At 44.3% G+C, this 14,066-nt stretch overlaps 1 protein-coding gene across 1 annotated transcript in view; it reads left to right on the forward strand.

The window, feature by feature from the left end:
- LOC115474732 (integrin alpha-X-like) overlaps positions 1 to 14,066 on the forward strand; it is a 258,012-nt gene that overhangs the window by 224,760 nt on the left and 19,186 nt on the right. Inside the window, exons 23-29 of the mRNA XM_030210360.1 lie at positions 2,235 to 2,321; positions 4,619 to 4,691; positions 4,824 to 4,931; positions 7,874 to 7,936; positions 11,348 to 11,464; positions 11,715 to 11,813; positions 12,221 to 12,331. Coding sequence (XP_030066220.1) covers positions 2,235 to 2,321; positions 4,619 to 4,691; positions 4,824 to 4,931; positions 7,874 to 7,936; positions 11,348 to 11,464; positions 11,715 to 11,813; positions 12,221 to 12,331 — 658 coding nt within the window. The remainder of the gene's footprint in view (positions 1 to 2,234; positions 2,322 to 4,618; positions 4,692 to 4,823; positions 4,932 to 7,873; positions 7,937 to 11,347; positions 11,465 to 11,714; positions 11,814 to 12,220; positions 12,332 to 14,066) is intronic.

Consider the following 14,066-nt stretch of genomic DNA (forward strand, 5'->3'; position numbering starts at 1 on the left):
ATGGGGTGTGTGACAGGGGGGAGGGGAAAATGTGACAGGGGGCGGTGCGGGGTGTGAAAAGGGGCATGGTGGGTGTGAAAGGGGGTGGGGCATGTATCCTCCTTTTTGGGGGACAAAATATGGTAACCCTAGCTTTAATATCACATAGGGGGAGCATATGTGTGTTGATGGACTGTGGCTCAATGGGGTTGAAGAGTGCAACCTCTTGAGCTTCCCTCACCCCTCATCCCTCAATGTGGCCTTCAGGGAGGAACATGGGGCATAGCGTGGCTGCAGCAGGTAGCAGGCTTTTATATTTTAAAAAAGTTGGCAACCATACCTTGCCCCTGAGAAGCAGCAGGAAGGCAGCATTTCCTTTCCAGTCTTCCATGTTCCCCACTACCCCCCAACCTGCTACCGTAACATCTCCACAGGTCATTTAAGGAAGAAAAAGAGAGGTTAGATCATCATCGTCCTAGAGGTAGGAGGAAAAGGGACCTAATATTAAGTCCAATGCCTTTTTATGGTCTTGCCGAGTTGTAGACAGACAGGCAGATGATCAAAAGCAAACGCCGGCGCTAGAGGCTGTTAGTGCCATACTAGCGCCGGCGTTTGCTACCGCCCCATGGTTAGAGCCCTTGAGTGCAGTGCAGCATATTCCTTCTCCCCTGCCCCCTATAATGCATCTCCCCTGTCCCCTCTACAATACAGCATCTCCTGTCACCCTTACAGCATCTCCCCCTCCGATCTCCCTACAGTACAGCTTCTACCTTGCAGTGCATTTAGCCTTTCTCCTTCCCTTTTCTCTCTATAGTGCAGCATCTGTCCTACAATACAGCATCTTCTGTCCCCGTACTCACAGCATCTCCCCCTCCCCTGTCTTCCTAGAGTTCAGCATCTACTCTCCGTTTTCCCTTGCAGTGCAGAATCCTCTCTCCTTCCCCTTTCTCCTCTATAGGTCTCCTCTTTCCCAAAAGTGCAGCATCTCCCCTGTCCCCTGCCCCCCTACAGTACAGCATCTCCCCTCTTCCCTGTGGACCCCTGCAGTACAGCATCTCTCCTCTACCCCATACAATGCAGCATTTTCCCTCTCTCTTGTCTCCCTATAGTGCAGTACCTTCCTTCTCCCCTCTTGCAGTGCATAAGTGGCCTCACAAGCCCCAGCAATCTGGTATTTGTTATGGCAGCATCTATGAAGTTGCGGCAGTGGCAGCAGGAAGCACAAAGGCAGAAAAGTGGCTGCACCAGCAGTCTGACTTCATTTTGTGAGAGCTGAACTCTTTCCCTGTGTTGCAGCTGCTTGTGGCACTTATTTGGTTTCATTTCCAGGGTGCAGAGCGCATCAAAAGTAAATCATTGTTTGCAGCTGCAAGGTGGGGAAGGAGCATGGCTCTCAAGAAATCAAGGCAGACTGCTGGTGCTTGTGTGGCTGTACCTTCTGCCTTTGTGCTTCCTGCTGCTGCCACTTCAGAACCACTGTCCTCCTGACACACACTAGAATCCTGGGGCTTGTGTAACCATCTTACAACAGTTGCCCCGCAACACTCCTCCTGGGTGTTTATGTACCCCTTAATAAGGATCTGGGTTTTCTAACCCATTATAAACCATAAAGCTGTATTTCTCTGTTTATTACCCTCCTCTCACCTACCAACACCCATCCTGTTAGAATATCAATGAAATGCTTTGATGTCCCCATGCATACCCCCACCCTCCCACTCTGTCAGACTGTCAAAGTAATGCTTTGATGTTTCTCTTATATATACTATCTGCTAACACATTTGCTTATTTCCGATCTGACGAAGAAGGGCAACCTTCGAAAGCTAATCAAGAAATGTATTAAGTTATGTCCAATAAAAAAAGTATCATCTTATTTTCTTTTCCATGTTTTATTTTGTTTGATTTCTATTGATAACCTTTAAGAGTGGACTAACACGGCTACCACACCTCTCTATATCCCGATTGAGAATCACTGTTCTAAAGAGAGGAGGAGAACTGATAGGGTTAGTACGCTTTAAGGAAACATTGTAAGTTGACTTCAGAAACTGACTCGTGGGATTTATGATATTTTATTTCTCATCTTCAAGAGAGATTGTTTGGGTATTTATTTATAAGTTATCTGCCTCTAATGCAGGTTTCTCTGGAAAATCAGGATACAAATGCCAAATTAATTAAATGTGATAAAATGTACAAATGCCAAATTAAATTAAAGGGGATCAAAAGTTTATAAAACTGAAAATTCTTCCCTTAATCATTAGCGAGAATGAGGATAACAGCACGCTGGACGATAACAGGCAGAATCGGGAGATCCCAGTGCTGCAGGAAGTTACTGTCATAATTAGAGGGTGAGTGGCAAAATATATTTATCTACTTGTCTATTAATCTATAATTGTCATCTATTAATATCTCTCTAGTTCTAATCTAGTAGTCTCTTACCCCCTCATTCTATAACTTGGTGACAAGTACACGCATAAGATGTAAAATACTAGCAGTTACATGTGTGATTGTTTACAGTTACGTGCATAATTTCTAGTTGGATGCTGAGCAGTACTGTACAATTTTAGAAAGCAACTTGCTTAGTGCATAAATGCAAAGGGGGTGCTCACATCCAACATTTGTCCATATAACTTACAGATTACTGTACGCTGTGTGCTAACGTGACACATTTACATGCACCCACTTACACCTGCAATTGACATGGTGTAAGTGAGCACAACTAAACATAGGTGTGTAGAAGGCAACTCACACTAGCATTCTATAATGGAATCTGCATGACCAAATGCCATTATAGAATTAGTGCTCAATACGTCTTATTTATTTATTTATTTATTTATTTAGATTTTTGCTCACACCTTTTTCAGTAGTAGCTCAAGGTGAGTTACATTCAGGTACACTGGATATTTCTCTGTCCCAGGAGGGCTCACAATCTAAGTTTGTACCTGAGGCAATGGAGGGTTAAGTGACTAAGCACTAAATTTGTGGCGTCCAGTTATAGAATTGTATTCCTACCGGCTGATATTCAACCTATGGGAGGCAGTGGCGTTCCTAGGCTGGCTGACACCCGGGGCGGATCGCCGATGCGCCCCCCCCCCCCCCCCCCCCCCCGGGTGCAGCGTGACCCCCCCCCCACCCGGGCGCATTTTTACCTGCTGGGGGGTGCCGTTCGCCTGTTGGCTCTGAATCTGCTTGTTCCCTGGCTGCTGCTCCCTCTGCCCTGGAACAAGAAGTAACCTGTTCTGCGCAGAGGGAGCAGCAGGGAGGGAACAAGCAGACTCGGAGCCAACAGGCACGCGGCACCCCCCAGCGGCGTACACCCCGGGCGGACCACCCCCCCCCCCTTGGTACGCCACTGATGGGAGGCAGGCCGGCTAAGTGCCATGATCCGCACTGAGCCCAGATATTCAATGCTGGCCAATTTTATAACGGCCAAAGAGAGGACTGCTATTTATGCTGTCCGATTTGGCCACTACACCTAGCTGGCAAAACACTCAATATTTGTGGCTAGCCAGTTATATCATGCAATTTAGCTGATTAGCCACTAAGCGCTAATATTCAGTGGCGATAACCAACTATTCTCATGCTGAATGTTAGCACTTAGCTGGAAGCGGCTAGAACCGATAACCCTTGTTGCTCTGGAACATGAAAAGTGGTAGAACAGTGTTCCAGACCATTTCCCCTAGAAATTATGCCCTGTATACAAGTACACATATTATAGCCCTGGGGGGGTTTGGAGGGCTCCCGTTTACCAGCACAAGTGGAACAGGTGGGGGGGGGGGGATGGGCCTGGGTCCACCTGCCTGAAGTGCACTGCACCCACTAAAAACTGCTCCAGGGACCTGTATACTGCTGTCATGGAACTGGGTATGACATTTCAGGCTGGCATAGAGGCTGGCAAATAAAAATAATTTTAAGTTCATTTTTTTTTGGTGGGAGGGGGTTAGTGACCACTAGGGGAGTCAGGGGAGGTCATCCCCGATTCCCTCCAGTGGTCATCTGGGCAATTTGGCCACTTTTTTGGGATTTGGACCTAAAAAAAAAGGGTCCAAAAAAAGCGGACCAAATTCTCGCTAGGGCTGCCCATCTTTTTTCCATTATCGGCCGAAGGCGCCCATCTCTTATGCTAAGTAGTAGTAGTAGTAGTCTTAAGCACGCCCCTTCGCTACCCTTCCGACATGCCCCCGGGAACTTTGTTTGTCCCCGCGACGGACTGCAGTTGGGGGCACCCAAAATCGGCTTTTGATTATACCGATTTGGGCGCCCGCGAGAGAAGGGCAGCCATCTCCCGATTTGGGTCGGTACATGGCCTCCCTTCTCTTTTCAAAATAAGCTGGCAAGTATACCAGAAGTGAGGGATGGGGATATTCATGGTATTCATGCAGTTTAGTAACTTATTTTGAATTTTTTAAATAATTATCTTGGGGCATTCATCACAGAATTGGTAATTTAGATTTGTCAGTTACTTGTCAGTAAAACAATAGATGAATGATTATATTTCTTATCCTCTTTCTTAGTTTAGCTGTTGTCCAGTTTGCTGATCTATCTATTTATCTATCAAATGCATCAAATCTATCCAAATCTAATAAGTTTAAGTAGACCGCCTATCTCCTATACGTTTATCTTCACACTTGTCTTTCCTTTCTAGGCTGGAATCCATCTCATATTTAAACATTTCTATAGATAAGCCAGAGAAAAGACCTTTGATGCACTGCTACCAGGTGAAAGCAATTGCTTATTCCATGTCTCATTTGTCCCTACAGTTTGGGATTGATGCTTCTCCTTCGTCTTCATCTAAGACTCTTTCTGGCTTTTGAGTTCTGATCTCTTTACATTCAATTTTCTCCTTGCAGTTGGAAAACCTTGGCAACAGAGCAATTCCTGTTAATGTGACTTTCCTGATGCCACTTCAGATTGAGGCCAGCTTTTTGTGGGACCTAGACAGAAATGTCTCTGTGAAGGTCAGTTTTCTAAAACACTTACTGAAGCTAGTGGAGAAGAACAAATAGAGGGAGAAAGAAGGGAAGGAAAAGGGGTAAAGGAGAGTGTGACAGAGTATGTTTTGCATGTCAATCTTAAAATAGTTTCTCCTTAACCAAACAAAACTACTACAGTTCTAGCATGCACTTGGAAGTTTATAAGTGGGAAGCAGCGCTACAATTTCCAGAAAACATTGATAGATTTCTTGGTGAAAAAGCATCAAATTCCAAGAATATTTCTTAATAATATAGGGGGTTATATTCAACAGCAGCAGTGGTCACCATATTAATTTAAATGTCAACTGCAACAATTAATATGTGTCTTCACTTCTACTATGTATATAGTCAGCAGCATTGACTATACATATACTGCCTCATATTTAAAATAATTTAAGCAGCTAGGATCAGCTCCTGGCCGGTTAAATGGCACTTAACTGGCTATCTGGCAATATTCAGCGGGAGATCATTGGTTATCTCCCACTGAATATTGTCGGTTAACATGTAGCGGATAACTGGTTATATCGCTTGATATAACCAGCTATCCGCTAATATTCAGCGCATCGCCGGCTGTTTGGTGGCCAAATTAGGCCACCGAAATAGCAGGTATATTTTTGGCTGATATAAACTTAATCAGCCAGTGCTGAATATTGTCTTGGCTGGTTATGTTTAAACCAGCCAAAAATAAACCGGATATTCAATGCCAGTCACTGGAAACAGCCTGGCTCAGCACCAACCGTGAGAGGCAGATCAGCTAACTCCCACAGTCTGAGTGGAGGAGTGGCCTAGTGGTTAGGGTGATGGACTCTGGTCCTGAGGAACTGAGTTCAATTCCCACTTCAGGCACAGGCAGCTCCTTGTGACTCTGGGCAAGTCACTTAACCCTCCATTGTCCCAGGTACAAATAAGTACCTGTATATGTAAGCTGCATTGAGCCTGCCATGAGTGGGAAAGCACAGGGTACAAATGTAACAAAAAATATATATTGGGCCCATAGTTCATTGACCATTAATGCCAATATACATTTAGTTTAGGCCTGCTATCCAGCAGGCCTAAACTAATCATATAGATTATTCATATACTGCCTGATTTTCAAAACAATTTAAATAGCTGGGAGAGGCTCCCGGCTGTTTAAATCGCTTGTCTGGGCCTAACTGCAAATACTCAGCGGCAATTAACAGGATTGTTGACACTGAATATCTGCAGATAGCCCCTAAGTCAAAACCAGCTAATGTGTGAACGATCCAGGGGCAGAGTCAGCAATTATGCGGTTAACCAGCTCATTTTCAAAAGTGATCGCCGGCCATCTTCCGACACAAATCAGGAGATGGCTGGCGCTCTCCTGATCCTGGCCAAATCGGTATAATCAAAAGCCGATTTTGGCCGGGTTCAACTGCTTTCTGTCGCAGAGCCGGCGAAATATCAAGGGGGTGTGTCGGTAGGGTAGTGAAGGCGGGACGGGGGAGGGACAGGGGCGTGCTCACGAGATGGCCGGCTTCGCCCGATAATGAAAAAAAAGCTAGGCTTGTAGAGCATTTCGCCGGCTGTACTTGGTCCCTTTTTTTTCATGATCAAGCTTCAAAAAGGAGCCCCAACTGACCACATGACCACCGGAGGGAATCGGGGATCACCTCCCCTTACTCCCCCAGTGGTCACCAACCCCCTCCCACCCCCAAAAAAAACTTTTTTTCCAGCCTCTATTTCAGCCTCAAATGTCATACCCAGCTCCCTGATAGCAGTATGCAAGTCCCTGGAGCAGTTTTTAGTGGGTGCAGTGCATTTCAGACAGGTGGACGCAGGCCCCCCCCCCCCCCCCCCCACCTGTTACACTTGTGGTGGTAAATGGGAGCCCTCCAAAACACACTGTACCCACATCTAGGTGCCCCCCTTCACCCCTTAGGGCTATGGTAATGGTGTAGAGTTGTGGGGAGTGGTTTTGGGGGGGGCTTTGGGGGGCTAAACAACCAAGGGAAGGGAGCTATGCACCTGGGAGCTATTTTTTTTTTTAATTTTTAGAAGTGCCCCCTAGGGTGCCTGGTTGGTGTCCTGGCATGTGAGGGGGGCCAGTGCACTACAAATTCTGGCTCCTCCCATGACCAAATGCCTTGGATTTGGCCGGGTTTGAGATCGCCAGCATTATTTTCCATTATGGCCGAAAACCAATGCTGGCCATCTCAAACCCAGCAAACTCTGACATTTGGCCGGGTCCAACTGTATTAGCGAAGAAAAAGATGGCCGGCCATCTTTTCGAAAATACGGTTGGCTCCACCCACTTACGGCGCCGGCCCCAAAGATGGTCGGCCAGCTATTTGGCCGGCGCCGTTCGATTATGCTCCTCTAAGTGCCCACTTAACCACATAAGATAATTGCATTAATTGAGCTGCATAAAAAGCTATCCTATCTTTATATGGTTCAACCTATTTGCACTTAACCACATAAGTGTTATCTGGCCACATATGCCTGGATATTCAGTGCCAGTGCCCGGACATGACCTGGCATTGAGTATCTGGAACTAAAGCCAACGACAACCAAAATAAGTTTTGACCACTGCCAGATGAATATCATCTGGATAGCCTCTAAATATGACCTTTATAATGGATAATGTTGCCACAGCACCTTCCCTCCATCCCTGCACTATATGAATAGTGTTAGAGCAGTTAGATGTATTTTCGGTCCAATATTATCTATATAGTGGCTGAAAATATTTGGATAACAGTAAATGTCAAACTCCATTTGCAAAATTGACCCCATAATTCCCAAAATGCACAAGGAGATGATTTATTGATAAAGTATTACAATTCCCAAATGTATTGGTGAGCTGGACTCTGTTCCTGCATGCACTTGTTGGATGACTATGGTTACAGGGTTCTAGTACTCTGAGTGTGGAATAGCTCTGGTTAAATCATCTCTCTCTCTCTGTTTTGCAGGGGGAAAATACATCATGTGAGAACTCAGAATCCCTCAGCATGGATTCACAAGACCAGAGAATGGTAATCACCATTCATCCAAATGAAGTGGAGACTCTAATCCCTCCATTAGCACTGATAGCTCTAACATCTTTCCCCTCCACAGTTCCTATTGGAGTCTAGGGAGAATTCCCACTGTTGTCAATAACAGTAATGCGGATGTATTTATTTTCAGAAAGTTCTAATTCCTTTTTTGTCCAGCTAGATCAGTCCAAACAGCAGATAGAGATAGAGAAATACAGACAGTTTCCAGTGACATCACCAGTATAATAGTAGGTTCAGCCTGGAGCTAGTGAGTATTTAGCTAGTCAGTATTTCTCTGCCTCCAGCAGATAGTGCAGGTTGGACTGGTGCAACTGTTTTTTGTTTTACTGTAACCTAACTCCTGTGGACCCACAACATGGCTGGTGCTTGGGTGATTGAGTCCTTGAGGCTGCCAGTTCTCTCAGGCTTGGGCTACATTCTTCCGGTTAAGTTGGGGCAGGGATTCTCACCTATTGGTTGTTTCTCCTTGGTTGCTGGCACAGCCACACATGGCCCCTGCCAACTGGAGTAGGGTCTGTCTCAGTTTTGTTCTCCACTCCTTTCCTAATAATTCCTAACATTCTATTTGCTTTCATAGCCGCTGCAGCACATTGAGCAGAGGGTTTCAATGTATCATCAACGATGACACCTAGATCCATTTCTTGGGTGATGACTCCTAATGCGGAACCTTGCATCATGTAACTATGGTTTGGGTTCCTCTTTCCCACAAGCATCACTTTGCACTTGCTCACATTAAAAGTCATCTACCATTTAGATGCCCAGTCTCCCAGTCTCATAAGGTCCTCTTGTAATTTTTCACAATCCTCTTGCAATTTAACAACTTTGAATAAGTTTGTGTCATCAGCAAATTTAATTTCCTCACTAGTTATTCCCTCTCTAGATCATGTATAAATATGTTAAAAAGCAGCGGGCTCAGCACAGACCCCTAGGGAACCCCACTACCTACCCTTTCCCATTGAAAATACTGACCATTTAACCCTATTATTTTTTTTATCAGTTTTTAATTCACAATAGGTCATTGCTTTCTATCCCATGACTTTCTAATTTCCTCATGAGCCTTTTATGAGGTAGTTGGACAAATGCCTTTTCAAAATCCAGATACACAATATCAACCAACTCACCTTTATCAACATGTTTATTCACCTCTTCAAGGAAATGTAGCAGATTGGTGAGGCAAGATTTCCCTTGACTAAATCTATGTTGGCTTTGTCTCATTGTTCATTAATTTTGTTCTTTCTTTCTTTTTGTTTGTTTGTTACATTTGTATCCCACATTTTCCCACCTATTTGCAGGCTCAATGTGGCTTACATAGTACCGTTAGGCATTTGCCAAGACCGGTAGAGAAACAAATACAAGGTGATATAGTGGTTGAATAAAGGTACATGTGTTTCAGGTACATTGGGATCGAGGAGAGGAGAGGTTATATAGTGTCCATTACGAGCTTTGGTTTTGCTGTGTTGCAGGGTGTAGGCATTCTCACCAGTCTATAATTTCCCAGATCTCCTCTGGAACCCTTTTAAAAAATTGGTTCTACATTGACCACCTTCCAATCTTCGGGGCTCCCAGGATAGTATTTTTGAACAACATCTACACCTGATGTAAAATTTTGACCTTTGCAGCTGCTCCTCCTAAGGGATATATTTGTTTGGTTTTGACCATTCTCTCATTGTATCATAGTCTCCTTTTTGAAAGTTAAATGCTAATGTATTGGATTTCCTATGGGTAGTCACTCCAGTTACTATGTCAAATCTGATCATGTTTATCAAGTGGCCCCAGCACGTTACCTCCTGCACCACTAGAGTGGAGGAATTGCCTAATGGTTAGTGCAGTGGGCTTTGATCCTGACAACCTGGGTTCAATTCCCATTGCAGCTCCTTGTGCAAATCACTTAACCCTCCATTTCCCCAGGTACAAAAGCTTAGATTGTGAGCCCTCTAGGGACAGAGAAAAATACCTCCATATAATGTGTACAGCACTGCATATGTCTAGTAGTGCTATAGAAATGATTAGTAGTAGTAGCTTCAGATCATGAGCTCCACTAAGGACTAGGTCTAGGATTGTTCTTCCTCTTGTTGGTTCCTGAACCAGCTGCTCCATAAAGCAGTCTTTGATTTCATGTAGAAACTTTAGCATGCCTTGATGTTACACTTATCCAGTCACTATCTGGGTAATTGAAATCATCCATTATTATTGTGTTCCCCTCCCTAATTTCTGATAACATTTCTGCATCCTAGCCAGGTGGACAGTAGTACACTCCTATCGCTATCCTTTTCCCCTTTACAAATGGAATTTCTATCCATAGGGATTCCAAGGTGTATTTTGTGTCCTGCAGAAGTTTTAGTCTATTCTATTCAAGGTCCTCCTTAATGTATAATGCTATACCTCCACGAATTCATCCCACTGTGATTTAATTTGTACCCTGGTATGACAGTGTCCCATTGGTTATTTTCCTTTCACCAGGTCTCAGTGATGCCTATTATTTCTAACTCTCCCATTTTTCTCTTAGGCTTCTGCCATTTGCATACAGATATTTCACACAATGGGCCCAATATTCAGACCGCGGAAGGTAGCCAGGCTGCCTCCCGCGGTCGGCACTGAGCCCAGATATTCAATGCCAGGCCATTTCCGACATTTCCGGCATTGAATATCCAGCTGTTTATTTGGTCCAGTTTAAATTTAACTGGTCAAACTGATATTCAGTGCTGGTCAGTTAAATTTAAACCAACCAAAGATATTCCAGCTACTTTGGCAGCTTAATTTGGCCATCAAACTTAGCCGGCAATGTGCTGAATATTGGCGGATAGCCGGTTATATTACATGATATAACCAGCTATCCGCTAAACCAGTGTTTCCCAAACCTGGTTCTGGAGGCACCCCAGCCATTCAGGTTTTCAGGATATCCACAATGAATATTCATAAGAGATTTGCATGCAGTGGAGGCAGTGTATGCAAATCTCTCTCATGAATATTCTTTGTGGATATCCTGAAAACCTGACTGGTTGGGGGTGCTAACCGGCAATATTCAGCAGGAGATAACCGGCTATCTTCCGTTGAATATTGCCAGATAGCGGGTTAAGTGTCATGTAACTGGCCAGGAGCCGTTCCTGGCTGGTTAAATGCTTTTAAATATCAGGCGGAATGTTTATTCCTATTTGCAACTTGCTCAGCAGTTGAGTGATAATAACAGTCCATTTCTGCCTAACAAATCCTGTTTTGAAATGGGGTTCAGATTATTTGTTACTAATGGTAGGATTTAAAGGAGGTGCTTCTTTTGGTTTGTTTTCATCTTCCTCTCTTCACCAGAAGAGTTGGAGGGAGGTGTGAGGGTCTTGGAACCCAGGAATCAGGAAGGCTCTAATTCTATTGCATGATATTTCTTATCTTTCACAGCAAGAATGCAGTTCTCCATTTTGCCGGATGGTCCAGTGCAAGGTGCAGGTGCTGGCCCAGAGAGCCCACATCACTTTCTGTTTTGGCGGGTTCTTTTATTCAAACAGTTCTGTGCAGGTAAGGATTAAGGGAGGATGGGAGAAAGAGAATGAAAAGTCAGACTCTTACAGAAATATGTAAAAAGAGTCCCTTTGACTGAGAATATCTTTGGATTACTCTCATGTTAGTACATGAGCCACTAAGATATATTACAATCTACAAAATAGTCCATTTTTTCTAAAACCAATATACTTATTACAGCTGTGTATTTGGAAGTCTTAGACTGACAGAGATCACATCATGTTAAATGACAACTTTTATTTCACAGTTGAAAGCACAAAAGCTAAGTATGAACAGCGAGGCATTCCTTACCATTAATGAAATGAAGTATTTCCAGAAGCCTGAGCAGAAGTTTCATTATGCCAAGGTACAGAACAATCACCTCACCCACATTGGAAAGACTGTGAATCCTGGCCCTATTTTTCTAGAGTGTGTGAATTTTCATTCTAATTAGAACCTGTGAGTGTGAATCTCTGTTCTAATGACCTGACATGTGTGGATCCTGCTGTTCTCTGAGGCTGAGTACAAATATTGACTCTAGTGATTGGATGTGAGGGTTTGTGGCTAAACAGTTCTGAACAGTATGTTAACGGGAGGAGGGTTCTTTCAATCAAGGGAATAAACTTAATGGAACTGGGATTCAGGAGAAGCTCCTGTCATGCTACTGTGCTTTGTATTTGAAAATACATATTTAATCACTGACCTCGGTGTACATGTATGTGTGTTTTTGAGTGTGCCCTTTTCTTTCACTGTTTCTCTGTGTCCCTTACACAGGTAATCACTGAAGTGGAGGTGATTTCTCCAGTCAATATATTGCCTATTGTCATTGGTAGTTCTATTGGAGGGTTGCTTTTGCTGGCTGTGGTTGTTGTGATATTGTACAAGGTAGGTGACTTCCTAGAACCCTATTTCTAGCTAGTACGATATGCACAAATTTGAGGTATGTTTTCTCTCTTTTTCCTGTTTCCTCTCCATTTGCACTAAATGTGGCACAGAGAGTTGCACAGGGACAGAAATTTCACCCATCCTCAATGGCATCTATCTGCTAAGGTCTATTCCATCCTTACAGTTAATCTTCTCCATCCCCACTCTGGGCATTACAAGCCTCATTCTCATGCGCCAACTGCTTCTCTCCTTATGTTCTAAGCCTCATTCTGGTGCTTCAATTTCCACTTGCAGTGCATTCTAAGCCTCATTCTGGAGTCACCAGAGATTTTGATTACCCTCCCACGGGAATCCCATGGCAACTTCTTCCATCCCCGCTGGAATTCTGCAGTTCCTATTCAAGTGCAGCTCTCTAATGTGGCAGAGAAAAAGATAGTAGAAAATCTTCAGAAACAATACCTTCTATAAAAAGCTGAATTCGCATTGTCAAGCAAGAAGCCTGGGAAGGACAGAAGCAAATGCACTTAAGAAAAGCCATACTGAGTTAGACCAAGGTCCCTTGAACCCAGCAACCTGTTTCTGGCAGTGTCCAGTCTGTGTCACAAGTGCCCAGCAGATCCCAAAAAGTACATTTGTTTCTCATAGCTCATTTCCAGGATGAGCAATGGCTTTCCCAATGAAGTACCGAGAGCCAACACAGCATTGTTCTTCCAAGAAAGCATCAGAATAACCTACATGGAGTAACAGTTGCAGCCCAAAAACAATATTGGCATTATATTGTGCCTCCAAGAAAGCACTGGTGTAATGTGCACAGAGCAGCAGTTACAATTCTAAAGAGAAACAGGGATCAAAAAACAAGTTTTAGGCAGTGGTGTAACCACAGGTTGGCACAGGCTCTCCCAGTGGTGGCACATCTCTGATGTGGCTGGCGGAGCTCCCAAAGCCCTGCCACCTGAACACTCCTCACATCTATCTCTCCTCTCCCTAGCAATGTGTACTGGAATCTCTCATCTCCTCCCATCCCTCCATACCTTTTTAAACCTTCATTTCTCTGCCAGCAGCAAGCAATGACTCATACTTGCTGCTCAAGCCGGCTCTAAGCCTTCCCTCTGATGCAACTTCTGTTTCTGCATAGGTGGGACCAGATTAGAAGAAAAGCTTGGGGCCAATGTGTACAGTGGTTATGAGTCACTGCTCACTGCCAGCAAAGAAATTAAGGCTTTAAAGGGCATGGAGGGGCATGGGGGAGGGTTGAGAGATGCCGGATGGGGAGTGGGGTTCTTGTGCCCACCCACTTTGGACTCAAGCCCATCCAGAATTGGGTGTCTGGCTATGCCCTTGGTAGTAGGCAGTAGTGTTGCCAGCCCTGCAATTTTGGGGGTGGACTGGAGGGGCAATGCATTCCTCTCTCCCCCTCCCCTCACCCTGCACTCATGTGCGTTAACCATACTTTTGCTGGCAGTTCCTCAACATCCCCACTAGCAAAGGTAAAGGGGTGCTGCAGTTCCAAGTCCAAAGTGGGGGGCCAAGGCCCCTAAGGTCTTCTTCATGGCTACGCCTATGCCACTGGTTTTAGGTAATACCTTTTTATTGGACTAAATACATTTTGAAAGTTATTTTCTCATCAGCAGATCAGTGAAGAAACAGCACAGTTACACTGGATTTAAACAGTACAGAGTAATAAAGATCTTACGCTGCCTGGATATATCATTTTCAATTTTATTAGACTTATAAA

This window comes from Microcaecilia unicolor, chromosome 7, assembly GCF_901765095.1.
Source record: "Microcaecilia unicolor chromosome 7, aMicUni1.1, whole genome shotgun sequence".
In the NCBI taxonomy this organism is placed as follows: domain Eukaryota; kingdom Metazoa; phylum Chordata; class Amphibia; order Gymnophiona; family Siphonopidae; genus Microcaecilia; species Microcaecilia unicolor.